The sequence below is a fragment of the Phasianus colchicus genome, chromosome 4, assembly GCF_987193195.1.
Source record: "Phasianus colchicus chromosome 4, bPhaCol1.hap1.1, whole genome shotgun sequence".
Taxonomy (NCBI): Eukaryota; Metazoa; Chordata; class Aves; order Galliformes; family Phasianidae; genus Phasianus; species Phasianus colchicus.
The window spans coordinates 66,654,824-66,680,015 of record NC_143439.1 but is presented as its reverse complement, the minus strand read 5'-3'; the positions used below and the strand labels follow the sequence as shown (position 1 = coordinate 66,680,015).

The 25,192-nt window shown below is 49.1% G+C and overlaps 1 protein-coding gene across 3 annotated transcripts; it reads right to left on the bottom strand.

Moving 5' to 3' along the window:
• Positions 1 to 774: 774 nt before the first annotated feature.
• Positions 775 to 23,991, bottom strand: ATOH8 (atonal bHLH transcription factor 8). 3 transcript variants are annotated; one of them, XM_090139795.1, is made up of 3 exons: positions 23,247 to 23,991; positions 11,897 to 12,088; positions 775 to 971 (listed from the first exon to the last, which is right to left on the bottom strand). In XM_090139795.1, the coding sequence occupies exons 1-3, from the start codon at positions 23,706 to 23,708 to the stop codon at positions 870 to 872; spliced, it is 756 nt and encodes a 251-aa protein (XP_089995921.1). In that variant the 5' UTR covers positions 23,709 to 23,991; the 3' UTR covers positions 775 to 869. The 3 variants fall into 3 exon arrangements, with proteins under 3 accessions (XP_089995921.1, XP_031444100.2, XP_089995922.1); XM_031588240.2 differs by lacking the exon at positions 775 to 971 and adding an exon at positions 2,403 to 3,998 and having other exon boundaries at positions 23,247 to 23,983; XM_090139796.1 differs by lacking the exon at positions 775 to 971 and adding an exon at positions 4,011 to 4,168 and having other exon boundaries at positions 23,247 to 23,990.
• Positions 23,992 to 25,192: the final 1,201 nt, after the last annotated feature.

Here is a 25,192-nt window from a genome sequence, read left to right as displayed (position 1 = left end):
TATTTCAACAAGCTCAAGTGATGACTTCTGTTTCAAAAGCTTCCTATTCATATCCACTGAATGGTTTAGACTGAAATCTTTTTTCTTCACTGATGGGTTAGCTTCCTTTCTGGCTCTGTCTGCAACAGGCCATCAGCTCCTTTGATAACTAAGCTGGATTTGCAGTGCTGAAACCCCATTTTGCACACTATCCAAGCCAATGGGAATTTTGTTCACCTCTCCAGATTATCTCAGAGGAATGATAGGTTCCATAGGCTGGAGTCTGCCCTAAGGCACGCTAAAGGACATGTGTGTAGGAGCCAGACTGTGGTGCTTGAGAATTATTGTGTAAAAGCTGTGCAGAAAAGCAGGGGATATTAATTCAGGTACCACTCTGCAGTTACCAGCAGGATCTGGCTTGCATTTCACCAGCTTAGCTTGGGCAGAGCTCTCCATGTCACCTTCCTGCCATCCCATTTCAGCATGGAAATACCCCAGTATGAGCAGAGACAATGAACTTGAGATATGGGGGCCAGCTCCAGCCTACCAAAGCAATTTTACCTCATTGTGGAAGCGCAGATAGGTCAACCTGGTCATGTATTGTTGAGCAGGTGCCCAGGTGAGTCCAGTGGGCTCTTGCTGAGTCTGGTGAGGTGTGATGTGGTTGTGTTAGTGGTGTTCCTCCACACTTGGTCATGTTCCCACACACCTGAGATTACACTGATAATGCCAGTGTTGATACAGCATTGTGAACAAAGAAAAACTCTATTAGAAATTGTGTGAAAGAGCTACCTCCATCAAAAAGGGTTAGCATGAGTTTGCATCAGGATGAGGCCAAAATGATGACACCAACACACAAATGAGCAGAGATGGAGCCACTTCATGTGCAATTATGGTGGCCAGAGCTTCCAGTTGGGTAGACGTAATCTCTCTGGGCCCATCCCATCTTGATTTTTGCCAGGACTTGGACTGGTTGTGGTGGTCCCATGTTCCTGTGGAGACAAAAGCAGTGTGCCTGTTCTGATGGCTGTTGGTGTAATCTCACCATCTGTGAACAACAGGAAACCCTTGAATTAAAGAAGGAGATAGCATCACAGGGCAAGCAGGCAGTGACTGCAATACCTTGAACAAACTTAGTGGGGTGATGGTGGTGGTGCTGTAAGATGTTCCTCAGCTTGATTCACACTGTTGGTGTCTCCTTGGCCCTTCACCCATTACAGCTGCCATCCAAGGCAGCAAATGTGGCATCAGCATCGATGAAGTGTCTTGTGTTATGTCTGGGTTATGTTACTGGGTTGGAGGATGATTTATGGTTTAATATGGTATTCAGGATTCACGTCATGTACTGGACATCACGAGACATTGGCAGAGCTGACCCTCCAGCTTCACCTGTGCATCCCAAGTTGGGAGCCAAGGCTTGGACTCTGCTGATCCCACTAGTTGAGGCAGAAGGGTGACAGCACAGAGGGTTTTGCTTTTACAGCATGCTAACAAACATAATCACCATATTATCAGGAGTGTGACTGCCCACTGTGTTTGCTGGGGAGGAGTGAGGCAAGGTCAGCTCTGTACCTTGGTTGACCCTGGCCAGGACAGCCAAGTGTCAACTCCACCACAGGTTTCAAGGAAAGCACTAACATGTTTACTAGCCTTTGATAAAAATTTACCCTTTTTATTGTCAGAGTTGGTTGTTGGAGCTGGCCTGGGACACACAGAGCAGTGTTATGAATCACCACTGCCATTCCCCATGCCTTGTCTCACCTCCCATTGGACCCCGAAGAAAAAGTCACACATCCTTTTGTAGAACATTGCTCCTTTTCTTTAACTGCATCTTTAACTTCTAGAGACTTTCTTCCTGCATTTACTGGAGGGGAATGGGTAGGGTGGCAATAGCAGGGAATATTTTAGGGAAGTGAATTTGGGAATTCTAAATGAGCAGCTGGGTCCCAAGGGTTAATGTTTCCCTAAGCAAGAGGACAAACAATATTGCATGACCTAAGACCCCAATTGCAGCTTGACGGTGCAGTCCAGCCTGTGACGTATTTGCAGCCAATTTCTTATCTATCAACAGGAACTAAAAGGGGGGGGGGAAAGCAAATAAATAAGATCAGTGGTATTGTATCACTGGCTGCCCCTGCAGACCTTGCTGTACTGATAATCATTAACTCTCCCAAACTGAGAACCACTGCAGAGCTCAGGAGTAAAATATGGTATTTCTCATATATAGGAAAAAAAAAAAAAAAAAAAAAAAGAGTGCATATTTGATGCTGCTCAGAGAGAGAAATGCCTGCAGTGTTTCCATAGCCCTTGGCCTTGTGGCACAGCCTGTATGTGCTATGCAGAAAATGACCCTAAAAGGATGCATATAACATACATAATGAAAGAGAGGGTTTAAACCGTGCTTTAAGAAAGAAATACAAACGTCAATCTAAAAATGTATTTATTGGGCTGCTAATAATGAACAGCGGTGAGGGTGGGGGGTGATAAGTAGTATAATGAAAACCTCAGGGTCTGGACACCGTTATCCCCTGTGTGCCCAGAACTCACACAGAACAAATCTCAAGCATCCTCTGCAGGACCTCTCTTTCCTGCCTCAGCCAGGAGACGTGGCAGAGACCCTCCCCAGACCCACAGACACTGACCATGCAAGCTCAGGTTTTGCATGCTCAGCGCTCCCCTGTGCTTTAAAAGGAAAATAAACTGGCAGCCAGTGAGGAGTTCAACACTGGCGTCAATGCTGGGTGGAGGATGTGGTGAATGGAGAATTTCCTCCCCGCTGATGCAGATCCTACAGATGCTCGATGGGACACCTTGGTGCCAGTCCCAGCCCTCCCAGTTCCCGGCCAGCTTCAGACACCCAGGAACCTGATTTATGCTGCTGTAACTGGGATTTGAACTGGGCCTTTCAAATATAACCTTTCCCCTTACTTGAAACAAAATATGTCAATCTCCTGAGCTTGGAAACCCATATTCTTGAACACAGAGCTCTGTCCCCCATCATTAGCACACGAACTGCATTACCTATAAAGTCTGCTTACTCCAAGCAAATGTTTCTCCATTTTTTCTTTCTTTTTACTTCAATTTGAAGTGAAAGGTACAGTATAGGATTCAAATGCCTTTGCATTACACGGGTTTTTGACCACTCGAAAACCCCATGAAAATGACCTCACAAAACTGAAACGCTTGCAGAACTGTGTTGCGGCGTTCCGCTCCGCCTAGCTGAACTTCCCTCTGATTTTCTTTTATTGCTTCACATGGCGCTTAGCTTCTACTTAATTTTTTTTTTCTTTATTAAAAAAAACAAAAACAAAAACAAAAACCCAACACCATAGATCCTGCTTAAGCTCTCTCTACACGTCAGTATCCCTACCCTGTGGATGTCGCAGGAACGTCAGGAATTGGCCAAAGAGGTGGAACTATGGAGCAGCTCCAAGGAAGAAGACAACGTGGTGGTTCATCACCCGGTGCCGTGTCCCCACTCATTGCCACACCAAAGGCTGGTGGCAGGGCTGCGGGATGGGAGAGCTAAGAGGGACCTCGCAGAAGGATTCCGAAATTCAGATCTGTCCCTGACAGCTGCTGGCCCACTTGCTGCAATCTGAACGGTGTCTCTGACTTCTCTTTGGCTCAAGGATTTAACATTAAGGCAAAAATAAGACACAGTGTAGAAGCTCCATCAAATCTTTGGCACAACAGCAACAACGGCAACAACAAAAAATGACTGTACACATGAGCTGAGAGGGGAACATTTCCCAGTTAAGCAAAGGGAAAAGTGCTAAATAAATTGCACGTACTAAAAGGTGGCTGGCTTAAAAACAATAAGAAGCATCCTTGTCCTTTTTTTTTTTTTTTCCTTTCTGTTCCAGAGACTGAGAAAGTTCCTTGGCCAATCATCATCTTGAAAAGGGGCTTCTGCAAAAAAGCTGCTCGCAGTCTTCATCTGGATTGTGCAACCTTTGCCAAGAACAGATGTAACTGGCTGGAAGCTCTTCTGAATCCTCCCTTCCCTGTTATTACTCCTGGAAAGAGAAAGATGCAGCATCAGAACTGTGAACATGTGCTGTTCTGGTGGCTCCTCACACAAATGGCCTTTGTTGGGGTTTCCTTGGGACCATCAACCCACAGTGAGAGTGTTCTGGAGTTTGGCTTGTAGAGCATCGACAGCTAGGTGGGCAGAGTCCCTAGGGAGCTGGAAGAGAGAGTGGGAACAAGGAAAGTTTGGGAAGGAAAAGTAACAAAATGAGACACATTGGCAAAAACCTGCTTTGGAAAAGACCTCTGGATCCATTTTCAGAATCAGAAGTCAATCTCAGAATTACAAAAGGGAAGCAAACGAGCTGGTGTGGCCCAGACCTGTGGGGCTTATTTTGCTATTGTGGTTATCGCATTTATTTCCACAGACACAGCTCCTCAGCCCACAGGAGAGGCGGAGGCAGGTGTATGTAAGTAACTGGTACAGGTTTACTGCTGCCATCGTAAAATGCACAACTTCAATGCGCAGCACTTTGAGACAGGAAAAATCTCATTTAAACCCTCTCTGACATTAAAATAAGCCCTGTGAATATCCCACAAACAATCGTTAGCATACTTCAAAACACAGTAAAATCCTTTGGGCTCGCTCTTTCATGAGGTCACATCGCAGTTGGCCAAACTGCCTTCATCACGTGGGCTCCTAAATCCTCCTTTAAGTAACTCAGGAATTTAGAAACTTGGAAATCGGATCCCATTTTCTGAGTCCAACCACCGTTTCTTGCTTTTTGCCAGTGGACTTCAGAGCTTTGCAGGGTGCAGTGCAGCCCCTGATGGTCCTTTGGACACGGTCATCAATTCTCCAGACAGACCAGGCGTCTTGATGACAGTCTAAAAAGGTCAAACTCCTCAAAGATTGAACCAGAAAACATTCTTTCTCAGATCCATTTGTTGCTGTACTCTCTCCCCTTTTCTATTACTGGATTTTGTAACGTTAAGGTACAAAGTGCCAGGACTCGGTAGGTCAGACTGGTGGTTGGACTTGGTGATCTTGAAGGTCTTTGCCAACCTAGATGGTGATATGGTTCTGTAATTCTCTGAAAGTATTATGACACTGATGTTCTACTTTCTTATTACTATAATTAGGGCTGCTGCCTGTGAGATGACCCATCCCAGGTGAGCATCCACACTGGGCTAAGGGGATGGGGATACGGGCTACGGGGATACGGGATACGGGGGATGGGGCTAAGGGGATGGCTCTTGCCTCACTGCAAACTCTTCCTGCACCAGGCTTGCCCTTCTGATTGGCACACAACAAATAAAAAAATGGAGCTCATTATGCAATTATTATCAATGACTTGTTGTCTCTTCTGACTAACACACTATCTAGTGCTGCTCTGGGCAGGAGAAACAACCATCCTAATTAGCTGGGACTCAGGATTTTGAATAAATGGGGATTGGGTGAGAGAATGACAAACAGTCTTGTTTATCACAAATGTTTCTGATAGGAAATGCCTAAAACGATTTTCCAACAATGAATTAAGATTATTAATAACCTGTAATAGAAATGAGGGTTATTTAATTTTTGTCACATGAAGAAAAAGGAGAGGAATAAAAGAAGAAAAGAGGGGAAATGAAGAAAAAGGAGGGAAGTATTGAATGCTCTCCTTAAGGTCAGGGCCCTGGGCAGCCTGATCTAGTGTGTGGCAACCCTGCCTACAGCAGATAGGTTGGAACTGGATGATCTTTAATGCTCCTTCCAACCCAATCCATTCTATGATTCTATGATTAATATTAAAAGATGGTAGAGAGATGCATCCCGTTGCTGTCTGGAACAACAGTCCTAGAGAGCAAATCCCTTCCCCTGTAGGAGCAGTTTCACTCTTTCCCAAAGCCATCCAAGTCAGAGGGACTCCAGTCCTCCTCCCATGTCCTGGGGGCTCTTGAAAATCCTGAATAAATAGCACCTGACACTGCAGTTGGGAAAAAAGGGGGAAGTAAGAAAATGGAGAGAGCAAAGGAGGGTCAAAGTACAGCAGCTTTGGGAAGAAAGATGTGGAAAGGAGGGTGAACGGAGGGAGAGAAGAAAGAAGGAAGTCATGGAGGGAGGAAGGAATAGACAGATGGAAGGATGGATGGAAGGAGTTATGGAGGGAAAGATGAAAAAATGGACGGAGGGAATGAGAGATGGATGGATGGTGAATGGAGGGATTACGGAAGTAATTGAGAGAGGGAGGGATGGATGGTAGGAGAGAAAGTAGGAGGGATGGAGGGATGAAGGGAGGGAGGGAGAAATGGAGGGATGGATAAAGGGAAAGAGGAATGGGTGGAGGGAGCCCTGGAAGGCAGTGGAGAAGCTCAGCAGAAGTGCTTGGTCCCAGGGGCTCATGGGGAGATGCTAGGTGGGAAGGGGCTCTGCCTCTCCCCGACCTGCTCCCATCCAGCCAGCAGCTCAGAAGACAGATTTATTGAACAGAGTCTGCTTTAAACTAATAATCACAACTCCCTTGGCTCTTGAATTTGACAACTGGCCCAATGACCTTGGTGAGTTTGCAGCATCCCAGAGCATTTCAATCTCTATAAATCAAAGCACTGTTGGAATGGAGTCAACCTTTGTTCCAGGGCTTCTCCTATCTCCTTGAGTCACATACTCCTTTTGGTGAAGTTACCTGATAGCTGTGGGGTGGATCTCCCCCTGCCCATGCTAATAACTGGAGTAGAGGGAAACCTCTTGTTTTTTCTGCTCAAGAGAATCCTCAGCCTCACCCCTCTGCTCATTCACAGTTGCTGTTTGGGTCACTGAGGTGCAGGGGCATCTCAAAACATGAGCTATAAACACAGGGCAGGGAAAACTCACAGGGCATCCAGCTTCCCCAGGGACCCTGCTGTCCTGCGGCTGCAGACAGGCAGATGGACGGGAAGGGTCACTGCTCTCCTGTGGCCCAGCTCTTCCCCAGGGAAGCAGCCTGGCTGCCTGCCTGCCTGCAAGTGCGAGCAGGGAGAGGGAGCTATTTTTAAAGAGGAACCTCTGCTTGATTAGACTGCAGAGAAAGGGAGCTCCAACCTCATTACCAGACTCCCCCAGAGCACAGGACGGGAATCCACAGGGAAGAAATGCCGTGCAGATCACCCGAACACGATGCGGTAACACCATCTGATATCGCTATCAGGTGATCGACTGCCACCAGCACCAGGTGAGCAAACCAAGCTGGGAGCTGTGCCTCCAGCTCAGGGCTCCATGTAAATAAATCATGGATCCTGATGCAGGGTTATAGAAAAAATATGCTTCGAGCAAACAGAAATGCCATACAAATTAAGCCTGACGCTACCATTTCTCTTTTACAACCCCACTCCCAGAGAGTAAATGTGCTGCAGAATGTGGGAATAAACCTCACCTACAGCAGGAAATCTGCTTTTAGGCAAGCAGCAATGGGGCAGCACCAAGGCATGGCAGAACACCACAATAACTATTTTATATAATGCAATAATTACATACATAACGTGAGCAATTTTGGTGCAACAGACGGCAACAAATGGAACAGCGTTTCATGCCGTGGGTGCTCCTCTATCATTTAATTATCAGGGAACATATATATAGCTCATCTTTAATTTTAATTCCTTGTGTCTGTGTGCATCCACACACATATGCAGACCCCGGGACTCAAAAACCCAAGAAACTAAATTCCAGCAGAAAACTTTTATTGAGCTCCAACTGCTCGCCTGTTATTCATAACCCAGTTTCCTCTCTCACAAAGAGACCTTTCGCATGGTTTTCTCTTTTTTTTTTTTTTTTTTTTCCTTCTGCCTCGCTAACAGCTGCTCGCAGTGTTGTATCCTGAGTGATGATGAGGTTCTGAAAGTGTTTTTTTGGAACAGATGGCCAGGAGAGAGCCGGGGAATGTGCCAGCAGCAAGCTGGGGAATGCGCCAAGTCCTGCAGTGACTGAGTACTCCGGGTTCCAGCTCGCGTGCCTTTCCCCTGCCCTCTGCCCCAAGTGGCGCCAGCAGGACTTCCCAGCTCGCGCTCCGAACATCTGGAGTCTGCGACTGCCAGAAGAGACGGGGAGGAGAGGGGGGGGAAGCCAAAAAAAAATATAACACAACCACCCAACCCAACCGCCCGGCCCTCCCTCCCGGCTCCGGCGCGGCTCCCATGCTGCTGCTGAGCAGAGCAACCGGTGGGAAGCAAAGAGGGGGAGGTTTTTGGGGGGTGAAATACACACGCACACACACACACACACACACACACACACACACATACATACATACATATATATATATATTTTTTTTTTAGGAGTTTTCTGGTTGTTATGGGGTTGTTATGGTGTTAGGGCTGCTTAGCATACAGTGTTTTGTGCTGCCTGGAGAATGGGTGGGAGCTGCCCTGCAGACATGGGGAGCACTGCTCTGTACCCAAACCCTCCCAGACCCCTTAATACAGCCATTCTGCAGAGCATATGGATCATGTAATCACAGAATCATTAAGGTCGGAAAGACCACTATGATCATCTAGTCCAGCCATCAACCCATTCCCGTAAATACTCTAGACAATGTTCCTCTGTGCCACATCTATACTTTTCATGAATACTTTGAATACTTCCAGGGATGGTGACTCCACCACCTCCCTGAGCAGCCTGTTCCACTGCCTCACCTGGAGCATAGAGCTGTGAGAAGTAGCTCGCAGCAAGACCCAAAGCCTCACAGAAACCAACTGAGGCTTTTGAGGGACTCCTGGCCACCAGCAACATGTCCCCAGCTCTTTGCTGGCACCTCAGATCCAAGCAAAGCTCCAAAAGGATCCAGAGCTCAGCTGGGATGTCACAGTCAAAATCTCCATCACGCTGAATCACAGAATCATTAAGATTGGAAAAAGACCTCTAAGATCACCAAATTCAATCACCCATCCCTACCATGCCCACTAATTCATGTTCCTCAGTGCCACATCTCCACATATTTCGGACACTTCCAGGGATGATGACTCCAACACTGCGACTCATGCACACACTGTGAAGGGCATAACTCAGTGCAGAGCCCTTTTATAATCAGCCAAAGGCCAGCTTTCAAAAATGAACTTTATTGTAACTTGCCACCTCCCCATGAAGCTTATTTTTTTTTAGGAAAAGGCATTTGTAGGCCTTCAGTTACCCCTTTGGCTGCTTATAAATGAGATCTCCAATCACCAAACACCCTTGGTTAAATCTCAGTTGCAATGACTTAAATCACTCTATAACAGCAGTTAAGACTGGAAAGGGGAATTTTTTTCTTAGCTAAAATAGCTGGAGAGGCTAAAGCCAACTTTTCTAATTAACACAATGGAGTGGAAGGAGGGAAAAAAACCACCTATTAAATTTCCTATTGCAACAACAAAGTCTGCACAACAACCTAACATTAGGGACAGCAGATAATTCACCTTCAAAAACAAAGCACAAAGCAATGCAGAATCCAGCAAATGCAACATCTGGAGCCCCCGCTTGCCAAAACAAACTCCCATCAGCTACTTTTCTGTGTGAGATGCTCACGGTGCCACAGCATGCTGCAATCTGCCAGGGAACTCAAGAGATAGGGGCAGGAAGAGACGCAATAAAATGGAGATGATAGCAGATAAGGGCGCAGCACAGTGCGAATACCAGAGGTCTGCACTTGGGGCTTGCTGTGGCTTTTTTTAAAGAAAGAACAAAAAGAGAAAAGCAACAACAAAAATGCACCCTGAAGTCTGTAACTCAGAGGAACTGCTCAGCAAGCAGTGGTTAGCGAGACCTGATTAAAACCACGCTCGGCACAGAAAACGTGCCGATTTCAGAATTAATGAGCACGCGGTGATTTTGGGCCAAGCCATTGTATCCTCCTCCAGCTGCCTGTGCGAGACCCCCCAGGAGAGACATCCTTCCACACCACCTGACATCCAGAGCTCCCATCTTTTCCGCTCGGCTATCCCAGATTTACTGCTCCGCTCTGACAACAGTCTTCCCCCACCTTGTGCAATGCCATCCATGGCTTGGCTGGAAGACAAAGGGACACACCATGATAGGGTGACCACCTCAATCCTGTCTCTGCATTTCCTGTCTTCGTGTTTCCTGGCTATTGGGATTTGCTGACTCCTTGAGGTTCCTCAGTGAACCCCATTAGTTTTGGCTCCATCTTCAACTGAACGTGCTCTGGCCATCACACAAGCTTAAAATGATTCCTATCAGCAAGGGCAACCCAGAGGCTCTTGGGTTGCCCAGAAAATCCTCAATGCAGACTTTCCAATATGACTGGAACTGCATTTGCAAGATAATTTCTAGAAAGAAAAGTATGGACCAGGATCCTGCTGTTAGGGCAAAACTTGGCTTTTGAAGGTATTTGGAGGGGGGTGAGAATGGGTGTCCTCAGAGGATATGAAGCAAAGGCAGATTTTCTCCGAGTTATGCTGTTTCTGAGACTGGTGATGGTCTGTGTGAAGGGGGGATGGCCAATGGCCAATGTCCTGTGAGAGTTTCATTGTACATGTGCTCTCAATAGAATCAGGGCTTTTCTCTGTACATGCGCTTTGGAGCAAAAGCCATAAATGGAAAATTTTTAATTCTTAATTTATTTTTTCAATTAAGAGTGGGCATAGCCCTAACCCTCATATGTGAACAGTCTCGGATATGGAGCCACTTGAAATCTGGCTCCAAATTTTCTGTCTTGAAGCTTATGTTGGTTTACATAAGCCAAGACAATGAGACTTAGTCCATCAGGCACCAAAAGCCTCAATGCCAGCCCAGTGAATTGCCCAGCTGCCATAATGGATGTTCTATTTTGACCAACGGCTTCCTCCATTTTGACCCTGGGAGGTTGATCAGCCCTAGGACTCCACTCCCATCTCCTGCCCAAGGGCTGGTGGCACTGCAGCAGTATCCCTGGGCCACCAGCACCCATTTCCCTGCAGTAAATCCTCAATTTCAGGCTGTCCCCATACGCAACTCCTGTACCTCCTTGGCCATACCTTGGTGTGCACATCTCACCTGGCACTACAGCTCTGGGGGTCAAAAATATGGCCTCAGGAAGTGACAGAGAGCATACTATTGTGTTTATTTATAACCCAAACTTCTGAAGGATGATTTGTTGGGCTGAAAAAGAGGAAAACCAGGGAAACCTGCCCGAATCAGAGGCAGACCTTAACGACACCGGGAAGGAGCCTGCTCCCCAGCTTAGCTGTCCATTCATCCATTAAAGTCCCGCTGATTTATTATCCTGCATGACAAGCGAGCCCAGAAAGCAGGGGGAAGTTCAATTCAAGTTTACAAAACTCTTTTTGTCATAAAAGCCCGAACAAAGACATCAATCACTCCTTTAATTTACCCATGTCACTTTCCAAGAGGAAAACTGGCCGAGCGCTCTGCTTCCTCCTACCACAGCTTGATGATGATTTCACCTAATTGGTTCAGCGTTAAGTAACCTAAAGGAATGTGATGCGTAATTAGATTCAGCGTTGTTTCCTCAAGATACCCGCATGTCCTTCAGGTCATACATCTTCCTAATATGTTTATACGTACAACATCTCCATTAGCTACTTTTTTTTGGTTGTTGTCAGGCGATTTTCACAGAGATAAGTGTTAGATTAAACAAAGCAGAAATCACAGCCGGGCGGCCGCATTCTGGGCTCTCCAAAATGCTGGTTGCTTTTAACCAGCAACAGCCACAAGACAACGCTAATAGGATCATGTTGTGTTAAAACACGAGGGGGGGACTAACGAGAGGAAGAGCCTGGCGAGGAGAGCAAAGCTTTTGATTAGCGAGGAATGTGGTTATTACAGGATCAGACAGAAAAAGCAAAGAGCCGAGAAGTGGGAGAAAGACGAGGAGTAAAGAATCAGGAAAAATTCAAGAGGTTGAGAAAGGAAGGAAACGGCTTCAGATTTATTTTTTTTCCCCCTCTTTTGTAACTTTTACCGTTATTTGGGGGGGTGAAGGAGACTGTAACATACCTTCCTTTTTTTAGATCTTCCTTCTGCTTGTAAGGTCCTAGTGCACTGCTCCACGCATTCAGAGAAGCTCATGTTACTGTGGTCAGCGCTGTAATCCAGGTCTGCTAGTCTGGCCAGGGAAAGGATATAGTTACAGGCTATTCTCAAGATGGCCAGTTTGGACAACTTTTGACCATAAGAATAGCAGGGAACCTAGAAAGGGTAACAGGGAAAGAAAAAAAAATTAGGCCAGAAAAACAAAATATCTCGCTCGAAGCATGACAAAACAATTGTAGGTTATTTTCTTAGCGGTTTTTAACACAAATAGGAACTCTGTGATAAAAGGCCATATGGTCCCAACAGGTTTTGCAGAAGAACTCCCCTGCTGATCTCCGCGGGAATGAAGCAGCATGAGACCTCTCGATTTCAGCAGGGCAGTTCTGCTCGAAGTGTGATGGCAGGACATGGGATGCCTGCCTGCCGCTCAGTTGGCTTCTCAGAGAGGCCAGACCCTGTTTTTCTTGGAAAACCCAACCCCCTGTTGCCAGCCCCTTCAGTGACTCGCCCCGAGCATCCTCCTCCCTGCCAGCGGCTGCAAAGCCATCACAGCCTTGTGCAGTAAGGGAGCAATGCTGGCAGAGGTGACATGAGCTCAAACAGCATCACTCACAGCTTCCAAATCTGCTCTGAAATTCCAACCCACTGCCCCATGCTGAGCACCAAAGCGCCCATCACTCTGCCTCTCAGGAAGGCATTATCTGATGTAAGTTATTTCTTTACCCTTGAAGATTTCTAGTGTAACGTGAAACATGCAAACGATTCAAACTAAGCAGCACGTGTCCAAATAAATGCATGGGGTACAGAAGGTTGGACTGCTCTTATATCGCCATCCAGCAAAACGCTACATGTGAGCTCAATTTTGGGCACGCAGCTTTGCTATGTCCAGCTTAAAGAGAAAATCCGCTGACTTCAAATAGGCTTGGGGCCCCGTCCGCTACTTTGCAAAATTGCTAAAGGTCATTCAGCCCTTAATGCACAAGAATCTATTGCCTATGGGAAACTGGAGCCGGGCGTTTATCTGAAATCCATCCTCACTGCTCAGGCTGTCTGAGCGCCTGTCAATCTAAGTTTTCATGCAACATCAATCACTGCAATGGCCGAACGTCCCTCAACCATCTGCCTCCATACCAGCCTCCATCCTCCTCATCCCTCTAGGGTATCACGATCTGCTTATGGTTGGAGATTTTAAAGCTTCTTGCCATGCTCGTGCCTGAGCTTCTCTTTTTTCCACCGACAAGAAGCCAGGCTCACCCCCAGCTTTACATAAGGTAAGAGGGGTTAAAAGGGGTTCTGCTTCTCTGCTAACCCCATAGCAGCTGCATGCGGATATCAATGGAAGAGCAGAACAGCTCAGAAATATATAGTATTTCCCCAAGTATTCTGCCAGGCTCCATTAAATGCCAGCTCCACGAACCCAGATAGATGTGCTTCCTCGGTATTAGCAACCCACAATAGATCTTTTTGTTCATTAATTTGGCACAGTAAGTTGAAACCCTGGCAATAGTAGCGCCCACAACATGCTTTTGCAGTTCCCTCCTCCTTCTCAACACCACAGCCCTCCTTTTGCTTGTTTTGAAGCTGGCTCCCACTGTCCTCACTTCAGGTCCCCCGGTTCTTGAGATGAGGGAGCAACAGATTCATCTCTGTATTTTCAGTCCTCCATCATCTACGGTTGGACTAGATGATCTCAGTGGTCTTTTCCAACCTTAATGATTCTATGATCTACCTCTTTTCTCTCATCTGACTGCTGTATTGCAGCCATCCTGCACCTCTGAGCACTGCTGTTGCCCTTCCCTGAACCCATCCTCACCCCAGTGTGTCCTAAGGGTGCAGGGAGAAGCAGAACCACATGAAGTATTCATACTGTAGATGCTCTCTGAGTTTATCTAGCTGATGCTGATGCTCTCTGCTTCACCTATTTTTTTCTAATCACTCCTGATTTGATTTATGGCCACTACTGGGCACAGATCTGAGATTTTCATCTACAGAAACTCTAAGACCTCCTTTCTCTGAGATTATGGTCAGTTCAGTGTCTAACATTTTGTAAGTGTAATCTGGTACGGTTTTCCCATGTGCATTGCTTTACATCTACATTCTACCTCTTCTTAGTAGAAGAAGCTTACTTTCCAGCTTGGTTTTGTCAGATGCTTCAAAGGAGGAGCTCTACCATGGAAATTCAGACCAACAGCATCTCAGCTAGACCACCCTTATCCACGAGCACATGGATTTTAATGGAAGAACACTGTTGACCCCATAGGCCATTTGGCTTGCACGATATATCTGAGGTGCCAGAGGCATCTGACCTCTCCAGAAGCAAGCCAACAAGCTTCAAAGGGCCTTTTTCTCTATGTATCATCTGCTACTGATACCCTTGTGGGGGCTGGGGATCTATTTATTCTCTGGGAATACCCAGTGGGACCACTGCTTTGACCTCCACTGGCATTTCCACAGTGCTGCTATCACCAATGCAAAAAGGAACATACCATCCACCTTCAGATGGCAATACCTGGCCCCCAGACGCAGTGAGCTGAGTTATTTTGGAAGTAGAGCTCTGGGCAACAGAAACACCCAACTGTCTTTCGACACTGATGTCACAAGAACAGTGGAGATCCCAGATCAAACTGCAGCACACAAGACCAAAGCAAGACGGAAACCAAAATGGAAAGAGTCAGTGAAATGTGGGAATAAGTTCAGAATTGGAGAAAGAAGTTAAATCTAGTGGAAGGAAAAGCGACCACGAAATCCTTGAGGCTGATGCACAGACACTGTCCAGTTGTAGCACAAGAAGACAGGGAAATGTCTATTTTCCTCATCTGTTTTGCTCTCCTTCTTTTGTGTGTTGTTTGTTATTTATTTGTTTATTTATTTATTTAAAGGAACAAAATAAAACCCAAACTGTTTTTTTTTTTCTGGGGCAGGCCTGCTACAAATTCCAAGAAAGATCTCAGTGTCAGCAGAGTTGACCAAACCCTCGCCTGGCGTTACACAACGCTTCTACACCATGCAGCAAAGTCCAAACTGGAGCTGCCCTGTACGTACACAGGAAGAATTTCACCTCGTGCAGCTCAGATACCACTGTGATGGGTGCGGGGCACCAATGGTAGGAGATAAGAGTTTTTGCTATGGTAACAGTGTTAGAATAACTGTTTCGTATGGACCCTCCCTGTCTTGGCTCGGCTCCTGCCATTTTAATGTTTCCTTTTGAATTAAACATGGGAAATTGAGCCACTTAATTCAGATCCAGATCTAAAGCTTCCCCAAGCAGTGGGGGGGGGAAAGAAAGGGAAGTTTGGTTTCAGCACTTCTTTAGCACAGAGCCAGCAGCAAGGAGAGGAGGGATCTGCCCAGATTGAATGAAGGATGTCAATAACACACCTGGATGCCAAGAAAATTCAAAATTCAACCCCAAATGGAGTATCTTAGACATTAGAAAAACACTCGATGCCAGCAGAGCCACATGGTGCTGAAGACCTGTGTTGCACACTGATCTGTAGTAGGAAGCTACATGACAAGGTGTGTGCCCTGCTCCAGGTAAACTCCAAGCCCTCCTTTCAACACCCTCTCTTGCTCATCACATCTGAACCCAGCAGGGAGAGCTGTGAAGGTCTGCTCAGAGCTCAAGTAGCTATGCATATTCCTTATCTGACCCCATTGATTTCTGCGCAGCTCACCATCTTGCCTGCATTATTTGCAATGATTTAAAGGAAACAGAAAGGAACTGCAACTGAAATTTCACACTGATCTGAAGGAATGCAGCAGAAAGTAGTGGGCTGTGACCAGAAGATGCTTGCTGATCATGGTTGTGGGCTTTTGGGGTCTTATCAGTTACCCTCAGGGTGAAGAAAGGCAAGATGCATGCTCTTGAGACATGTTACTGTGCAGAAGAGCTCTGTTTTGGCAGGAAGACAGAATAGGATGTGACATAACAGGTCCCTTCCATCCCTGACGTCTGTAATCAGAGGCGGTGTCCTTGGAAGATGCTCCCTTTGAAGTTGATGGGATGTCTGCCAGGCACTTCATCAGCATCCACCACAGTCGTGATCTCGGAGTGCATTCTCACCCAGGTCCCAGCACAGGTGACCAGGGATACTCACAACAATGGGGCTGTGGGGAAAACTGGGATTATCCCAGGGACTTGAGCAGCATTAAGGCAGTTCACACTGCTGAGCATCTGGCTGGATTGTGCTGTCGCTATGGAGAAGAGCATGGTATAATTTATATAACAGATAAGGTCTTTAAAGTCAAGTCCTCTCTGGCTTTGCATTGCATTCCCCCAAAGAAAGGAAGACATTGAGCCCTGGGGGTCCAGACCTCCTTGTTATTATAACATAAGTGCAACTTAGCACTATGGATTTGCACAGACCCCCTCCATATGAAGGTCATATATTTGGCCCCTTGGCTACAGCAGGAAAGCTGGGGAAGCAGAGAAACACCTGTGTCTATAGCATAGCATCAGCTAAGGCCTCCTGACAGCTGGCTCCTTCACACCATGCCATAAGTTGTGGCATTTACCTGTCTTGCAATTCATCTTGTTTATTTTTATGCTGGGAGCTAAACCACGTCCAGGAGAGCAGCTGGTTGCCTCTTCCATGGCCTTTTAGAGGATTTCACTCTCATTATGCCTCATGCAAAAACAGTTCCAGAAGGTTCATATAAAAGTCCAGTGCTTCATAGTCCTGGTGTTCTAACTCCAGTCCTTGTTTTGCTGGTTCTGAAACATGTCCTCTGCTTCTGTCCCCATCATGTCACCTCTCTGGGGATGACAACTGTCAAGTTATTAGGAGTAGGTGGAGAGATTAAGTACTGACTGGTTTTATCTAGAACATCACTTGTTTTTATAGATTCATAGAACCATTTGAGTTGGAAAGGACCATTAAAGGCCATCTAGTCCAACCTCCCTGCAATGAACAGAGACACCTACAGCTCCATCAGGTGCTCAGAGTCCCATTCAGCCTGACCTTGAGCATCTCCAAGGATGGAGCACCCACCACATCTCTGGGCAACTTGTTCCAGTGCTTCACTAAAGACACATTACTTCATGGATTTGGTGCTCACAGGGCACGGATTCAAATCCCGCAGGGCCAGATCCTGTAAGCTTTGTGGGAAAACGCCACAATCACAGAATCATAGAACCATAGAATGGTTTGGGTTGGAAGGGACCTTAAAGCCAATACAGTTTCAACTCCCTGCTGTGAGCTGGTTGCTACCCACCAGGTCAGGCTCCCCAGGATCCCACCCAACCTGGCCTCGAATGCCTCCAGGGATGGTCCTTGGAGGAGTGCTTTGGGATGCAGTCCCAAGCGCCCCGTTCTGTCCAACCCGTGGGTGTTGTGGTGTCAGATGCTCTGCAGATCTCTATTCCGGATGGCAATGGGCAGCAATTTTACACCACTGGAGTGGGAGGCTCTTGTTCCTCTGCCACCAGTTTGTGCAGCAAAGCATCCAGCCAGCAGACAAACCTCGCTTAAAAATGTCAACAGGAACAAAAGCAGCAGCAGCAGCCCCGACCCTGGTGCCTTCTCATCTCGGGTGGGTCCGTGCTTTCGGATAACCCAGCTCCCGGTTCCTCCCAGCTCCTGGCTCCCCTGCCTCTTGCATTGCAGCAACATGAGTTCACTCCTTGGAGCGAATGAATTGGCTTCCTGCAAACAAAACCTAGGTGTGGTGCTGGGTGAGTTCACCCCGCGGAGCAATTCCAAACAGCAGTCTGCTTAACGCGGCCCCGCGCCTGGCTCCGCTCGGGTGCTGACGGTTCTCAAATGCTATGCCAGAGGTTCTGCACCCTGAAAGCCTCCCTCTGGGCACAAAAAATATAATGCTGTGAGCTGTAGCAAAGCCCTTACCTTGTTGTAGGTGCTCTGAACCACCTCCCCATATAATAACTACACAGAGGGTTATTGAGGAAGGAAGCCCAGGGCCGTAGTGCACAGCAAATCTCCTCCAGGTGAGGCCACCCCCAAGTGGGAAACATTTTGGAGGGTGATATTTTAGCAGGATAGCTGCCCTCCCATCTCTGAGTGGGTCAGGTTCAGCTGGGGAAGGGGAGAATGACCTCCACTGCAGTTGTGGCCGCATCTGGGAGGTTCTGCTCCTTGGCTGGCACAGCGGGCAGCACAAAGGTGGGACCCATGCAGGTTGATGGCTGGACTAGATGATCCCAATGATCTTTCCAACTTTAATGTTTCTATGATTCAAGCTAGAACCAGAGCAAGATGCACAAACGGGGGCATGGATCCAAGGAAGCTCTAACCAAGGATCAATAATCCAGATGTAAGATAGGGAAGCATCCCCTCCCTCATCCCAGGGACTGCAGCCTGGGCAGTAATCTGAGAACAGCTAAAGGCAGGGAGCAGGGGCTGCACTCAAAGCCTGCTGGATTCAAAGCAGACTCCTTCCTCCGATTTCAGCGGGAGCCATAGGAAAACACAGAGGTTAACTCAGGGTGGCTGCAGCACGCAAAGCAAATACCTCCCGACAGGAATGGGATTTGTGTCAGAGGATAACATCAGTTAGACAGCAAGGGGAGCAAAGAAGCCTCCTCCTTTCTGACACACAGCCATTGTTTTCAGGATTTTTATGCTTTTGTCCATGCTCTCCCTTGTTTTTCTCTCCACTTGCATTGCTCCTGGCCAGTATTTCGTCATCTTCCTTAGCTGTTAAGCCCCAGTGCCTCGCAGTTCTGCTTCAACTGCACTTTAAATAACTGTGGCATCACCCAGGGCTGGCTCAAACCGCTGAGCTGCCCCAGCTATTGCTGGGCTGCTCACGTGGGGAATGCAGCCCTGGGAGACCCCATGAGCAGGTGATGGAGGGAGCTCTCAGCCTCCCCTTAGCAGCAAAGATACAACCAACACTGGTTGCATATGATGGTGGTGACAAATTTCAGTTGTTTTCAAACAGATGTCACATTGGGTGACGTGGTTTAATTAGCAAGGCGGTGATGAGCGGATGGTTGGACAGAATGATCTTGGTGGCCTTTCCAACCTCTGTGATATTATGACAGAGGGTGAACACACAATGGTGCATCCCAAAAATAAGGTGCAGAAAGCAGCCAAGCATAGGTGGATACATCCACCAAAGAGCCACAGCCTCCGTGGGTTTGTGGCTCAAGCTGCAGGTTCTCAAGTTGGTCTGCCAGCTGAATGAGAGCTAATTGCCTTCAGTTGTGCCAGGGGAGGCTCGGGTTGTATATAGAAGGGACTTATTCTCAGAAAGTGTGGTTAGTTATTAGAACAGGCTGCCCAGGGAAGTGCTGGAGGTGCTCAAGAAATGTGGAGATGTAGCACTGAGGGACACGGTGCGGATGGATTGATGGTTGGACTAGATGATCTTAGTGGTCTTCTCCAACCTTTACGATTCTCTGATTCCTAATTTCCTCCAGCACCTACGCTGGCTCTGCATATCCCTGGAGATGGTTCCCACCACCACCAGCACCCTGCAGCCTCCTAATGTCTCCCCACAGGAGGGAGTGGGCTCTTCCCACACTCATTTAACTACAAACCACAGCAGTCACATGCACACTGGCAGCTCAAAGCAAAAGGATACTAGGAAGAAAAAAAAAAAACAGCCCCAGCAGCTAAAAAGCCCCATAAAAGTCTAAAATATCTCCAGAACCCACAGGAGTGTAGAGAACGAGCCTGTCAACTGCAAAAGCAGAGAGCCCTGGTAATGCAGTGGTGAAAAGATTTAGGAAAACACCAATGCACTTGAAGGGAAAATTAATGTCTGTGGACACATTTGCTCCCAGCGCAGACTCTAGCTCAGAGGCTTCACATGCTGCTTTGAGGAAGAGCTGGACAGCAGTGCTTCAGAGAGAAAACAGATGTGAGGCATGGGCAGGCTCCAGATCAGAGGCGGCTGGGATTGTCTCCAGCTATCAGGGGAGAGACTGCTGCCACCTTAGGGTCTGTCAGTACAGCTGAGATGCACGACCACAACCCCTGCACATGCAAAATGTGCTGCTGGATGGTGGCATACTTGAGTGACCATGGAGAGCCCTACAGGAGCAGAGGAGGTGGCTACACCACCCAACCTGGTCTTGAATGGCTCCAGGAACGGCACATCCACCACTTCTCTCGGCAGCCTGTGCCAGGGCTTCACCACCCTCCAAGTAAAAATTTCCTCCTAACATTCAGCATAAATCTCACCTCTTTTAGTTTGAAACCACTGCATTGCTGCAATCTGCCAGATGTGAAGATGAGAACGCAAAGGAGCAAAGCAATGGCCTTGCGTTCCATGAGCTCTTTGCTGCATCACCACATCGCCAACGCTGGGCTCATTGACCACCCACAAGGGCAGGGAGCACAAGAGAAAACAGATGCAAGTGACAACAGGTCTCTCATCTCTTACTGCAACTCCATGGCATCTTGGGGCAACGGGATGGTGCAAGAACCCGCAGAGCAGCAGCCATGTGGGTGTCCCAGGGTGGGAGGTGGAAAGAGGGACAGGAGCAGCACTCAGCAGGGATACTTAAAGAGTGAGAGCAAAGCACAGCAGAGCTATTTCCTCCTCTTTAATGTGTTTTGCAACAGGTATGCAGTGAAGTGTGTTCTCTATGGGGAACTATGCTATTAGCCTCCAGTCCTGCATCAAAAGAAGACTTTCATAAATGATTCTTGGGGAATTCAGAGAGCAAAAAAATCTCCCAAATGAATAGCTGAGCAGCACAAGAGGGAGGACTGTGGAGAAGGAGCTGCATCTTGGGAGCATCTGCTCTTTGGTCTTGCTTTATGGGACTCATATGGTGAGACATCCCTGCTGGCCATAACACAAAAGGGTGAGGACGATGGCAATGACACATCCCTCCTTCCAGAGCCAACAGCTGCCCATCTATCTGCCACCTCTGGCACAGCCAAGTGCTCAGAACCATGGTTGGATAATTCCCTCCTTGTATGAAATGCCTATGGCTGGCTTTTCCTCCTCCAAAACTGACAGCAGTGACAACAAAAAGCCTTCTGGAGAACTGGGTCCATGAGTCGAAACATGTGTGCCAGATGCACACAGCTGCTGAGCCCATCTGCCTGGCACACTGTGTGCCAGCCACTCCCCTACGGTGGGCTGCCACCGGGCATCTCATGGAGAGACACAGCTTGCCTGTCCTCCTCCTCACCTGAGACAACCAGGTACCCTACAGTGGGATTGATCCTGTGACAACCAGCGTTTCACCAATTGCCTTCAAGTGTGATAAGGCAATGGAACAGGCTGACCCAGAGAGGTAGTGGATGCTCCATCCTTGGAGACACTCAAGGTCAGGCTGGACGGAGCTCTGAGCACTTGATGGAGCTGTGGGTGTCTCTGTTCATCACAGGGGAGATGGACCAGATGACCTTTAGGAGTGCTTTCCTACTCACTCAAATGATTCTACAATTCCATGTCATCATGGGTGGGCACCTTCAGCCTCATGTACCCATCAGGGTGGGAAGGAAATAGAATCCATGCAGGTACCACCAGCTCCTGCACACCAACCCCTTCCTATAGGAGCGCAGGCTGGGTGCGCCTGCGGTCCTCATCACAGACCTGTTGATTTCAGCACCTCAGGAAGTAGCTCTCCAGCACATTCCTATCCCAAAGCAAACCTCTCCATGCTCTTGCTTCTCAGCCCTGCTGGCTGGGATCGTGCAGATAGAGAGTTCCCCTCTTCTGTCCTGATCCCAAAACCACTCCGCAGCACCGGTGTGAACGATTTGAGTGACAAGCCAGCACTGCGCCTATGTGCAATGAAGCCGACTGTCACCTGATGTCACGTACGGCACCAAGCATGCTGCTGGCAGCCCGGGGAGAAATGAATCCAAATGTCATCCAATGCTGATCAGGACAGCCAGCCCACCCCTCAGCAAATTGCTAGGAAAACCTCGCAGCAAACATTTCCCAGAGAATGATTTCTTTCTGCCCGCAGAGTGAGCGCAGCTCTGCCAGTACGCTCCAGCGCTGACCCTGGAGACTGGCTTTCATGGGAAGAGAGGACAGCAACTTGTTCTCCAGGCTCTTTGGGCTCCCAGCTGAGTCCTGGGCTGAAATGATTTATGGACGCAGGGCCAAGGCCAGGAATTTGAGGCTTTTCAAGAGTTGCCCATTTCCCAAAAGAGTGCGGCTTTAATTTGTTGCTTGCCTGACTTCTGCTTGAGGCTCAGCCTAGAACAAGACTGCCAGCGAGCTGGGAAATCAGAGCTACTTCCCCTTGCGGTTTCAGTGGTGTAGATGTCTGTCCTTGGAGAATTAGACTGACACTTCCAAACACGTTACACACAGCCACCAAACAACCGAGATAGGGAAACAACTCAGAGAAACAAAATAGATCACGCCTGGGGTTTACATTTTCAAATGGCAAACTCAGCACCGGAGACACATCCTGGGTTAATGCTGTTAGGCAGCGAGTGCCACACAGTGACTGAAGCCCCTCTGCTTTAGGTACCCACCAGCAGTTCTCTCCTGACACACAGCTCTGGAGGGATGGGTCTGGGCGATGTGATGCTCAGCATCTCTCTGAGATGTGAAGCTCAGAGGGCTGTGAGCTGTGGGCACCTGGAGAAGTTCTGCTGGTGTTTGGTGGAAGGGGAACAAAGCCAGGATGGCTGGGAGGGGGGAGAGATAGAGATGTGGGGGTCAGATCAGGGCTGGACACTGATTTATCCCCATGGGGAAGAAATGAGAACAGTAACGCTGGGGTACAGCCTTGCTCCCTCCTTTGGCTCTCCCCTCCCCTTCCACAGGTTGGGGAGGGCAATGGAGATGGTGGAATTTTCTCCACAACTTGTTCACCTCTCAGAAGCCCCACCTTCGAGATCACCTCTATTATTCACTCCCAGAACACCACGAGGATTTCCTAAGCTCTCTGAAGAAGAAAGCCCAGCACTGTACACATATCAAGCAAAAGCTACCGGAAAAATCACGGGAAACTCCCTGGGATGGGAAACTCATTGGGAAAGGTGTACCACTGGGCTCAGCCAGAGCCACAATGAAAGCTTCAGAGGGAAACCCCTCTAAATGGGCTTAAGAATCCCACCCCAGTGCCCTGGGCTCCCCCCAGGACAGCCCACGCCGGCACGCACACGTGCTGCTGCATGGAGCACACAGCGAGCCGCGGTGATGCTCCCAAGGGCTTTTTCGCTTGCGCTGCCTTCTCCTCCGTGCCCTTCTGTCTCCCGGGGAAAAAGAAATGGAAAAAAAATCCCGAGTTCCCACCGCAAACAAATGAAAAATCCTTGTTTCTCGGTCCCGCACAGTTCCACGCTCGGCGCTCCCAGGCGACATCCCCTCCTGTCACCGCATCCCTCCCGCACCCCGTCTCCCGGCACCTCGGCCCGGCAGGTACCTGCTTCCGCAGCGCCTCGAAGGCGGCGCTGATGGTGTGGACGCGGGTCCTCTCCCGGGCGTTGGCCAACAGCCGCCGCGTCTGCTGCAGGGCTTTGATCTCCGGCGAGACGCCGGCAGCCTCGCCCGGCCGCGGGCGCGGGGAGGCGGCGGGAGGCGGCGGCGGAGGCTGCGGGCGGGCGGCGGCGGGGGGCGGCGGAGGCGGCGGCGCGGCGGGGAAGGCGCTGGCGGCGGCTCCGAGCGCGGCGGCTCCGCGCGGTTCCCAAGCGGGCGGCGGAGCCGGGGGAGGCGGCGGAGGAGCGGGGGGTGCGCGGAGCCCCGACCGCCGCCCGCTCAGCACTTTGAGCTCCACGCGGAAACTTTTGCAGCCGTGTTTGCGTCTCAGCCGCCGCAGCCCCCCGAGCTCGGCGGCGGGACAGAGGCGAGGCCAGGGCTCGCCCTCGGCCAGCGGCGTGCTCCGCATGGCGCGGGGCAATGCGCGGTTGCGCTCAGCGCCCGCCCCGCCGCTCCGCTCCCGGTGCTGCCGCTGCCGCCGCCGCCGCCGCCGCCCCGCTCCTCCCGCCGCCGCCGCCCATCTGCGCCCGCTCGGCCGCGTCGGGCAGCGGAGCCCCGGCTCGCTCCGTGCGTCCGTCCGTGCGTCCGTCCGTGCGTCCGTCCGTCCGTGCGCGGCTCCCTGCAGCCCGCCTCTCCCCGCCGGCAGCCGGCCCGCCGCGCAGATGAGCGGCTTTAAAGAAACAGGAAGGCTGGCTTTTTTTTTTTTTTCTTCCCAAAACAGCTGTGCTGCCAATCTCCTTTGTTCATCCCCCCCTCCCCTTCCCTTCCCTCCCACCCCACTCCCACTTTTTTCTTTAATCTCGCTCTTCCATGCGATGGAAGAGAAATCCTGCCCCCCGGAGACTTGCGGTGACCCACCGTGTGTGCTTGTTTTTTCATTTTTCCCCTCATCCCTCTTCCTCCCTATGGAAAATCGGGATTCGCTTTGGTTTCCAACAACCACTTCTCTTATCACTCATTTCCCTCATTGAAATCCTGATCTGTGAGCTGGGGCTGCCTGACCCTTAACCCTATCCATGGCAGGAGTTTGGAAGCAATGATCTTTAAGGTCCCTTCCAACCTAAGCCATTCTATGATTCGTTGACTTCATGCAGCTCTGCTAATGGTGCCCTGAGCCCAGTGGCAGGATGGAAAGCAAGAGAAGCCCTGACACCCACCCCAATATCTTTCCTGTTGCCACTTTGCCTTTTGTTACTCCCCAAAGTCCACTCCTCTGTTACCACTCTGCTACCAAATTTGGATCCTCTTCCGATAATTATTCTTGCAGCAAAAGTCCGTCCTGGTTTTCACAGGTAGAACCATGGAGCCTGGACTTGAGGGTAATTGCTACGGGCCATGAGCTGTGTCCTGCTGACCCCTGAGCACCCTGAATGCCCCTTCCCCATCCTAATGAGGGTGCAGACCAGCATGGCAGAGCCAGGTTGGAAGGGAGGGCTGCAAAGAGACAAAGGTTTGCTTAAGAACACTGCTGGTGCTGGGAATAAACTTCCTGCAACATTGTGGGAAAATGTGGGTGTCATTTTTAGAAGTATCTCCATTATTTAGGCTTCTATTGTGGTAATCACTCAAACCCCTTAAACAACAGCATATTGAGAGTCATTGGCATGTAAGGTGTGAGATGCTTGAATTCACTGCTGGAAGAGGGATATTGGTTCCTAACCCTCCTCCATGGCGTGCCTACCCTGCAGCCATTGGGACCATGTGAGGTGAGCAAAGGGAGCTCTCACTAATTGACCTAACTGAGGTCCGTGAGCAAGGCAAGCTCTGCCTGGTGGTTCATTCAAGTCCTCTGCTTCATTCTGCTGAGGTCAGGTATTGGGGCAATCCAAGAAAAGGTGTGCTGAGTCCTGGTTCAGCACCCTGTTGTGGCCCTGCTGCCCCTTCTCTTAGATC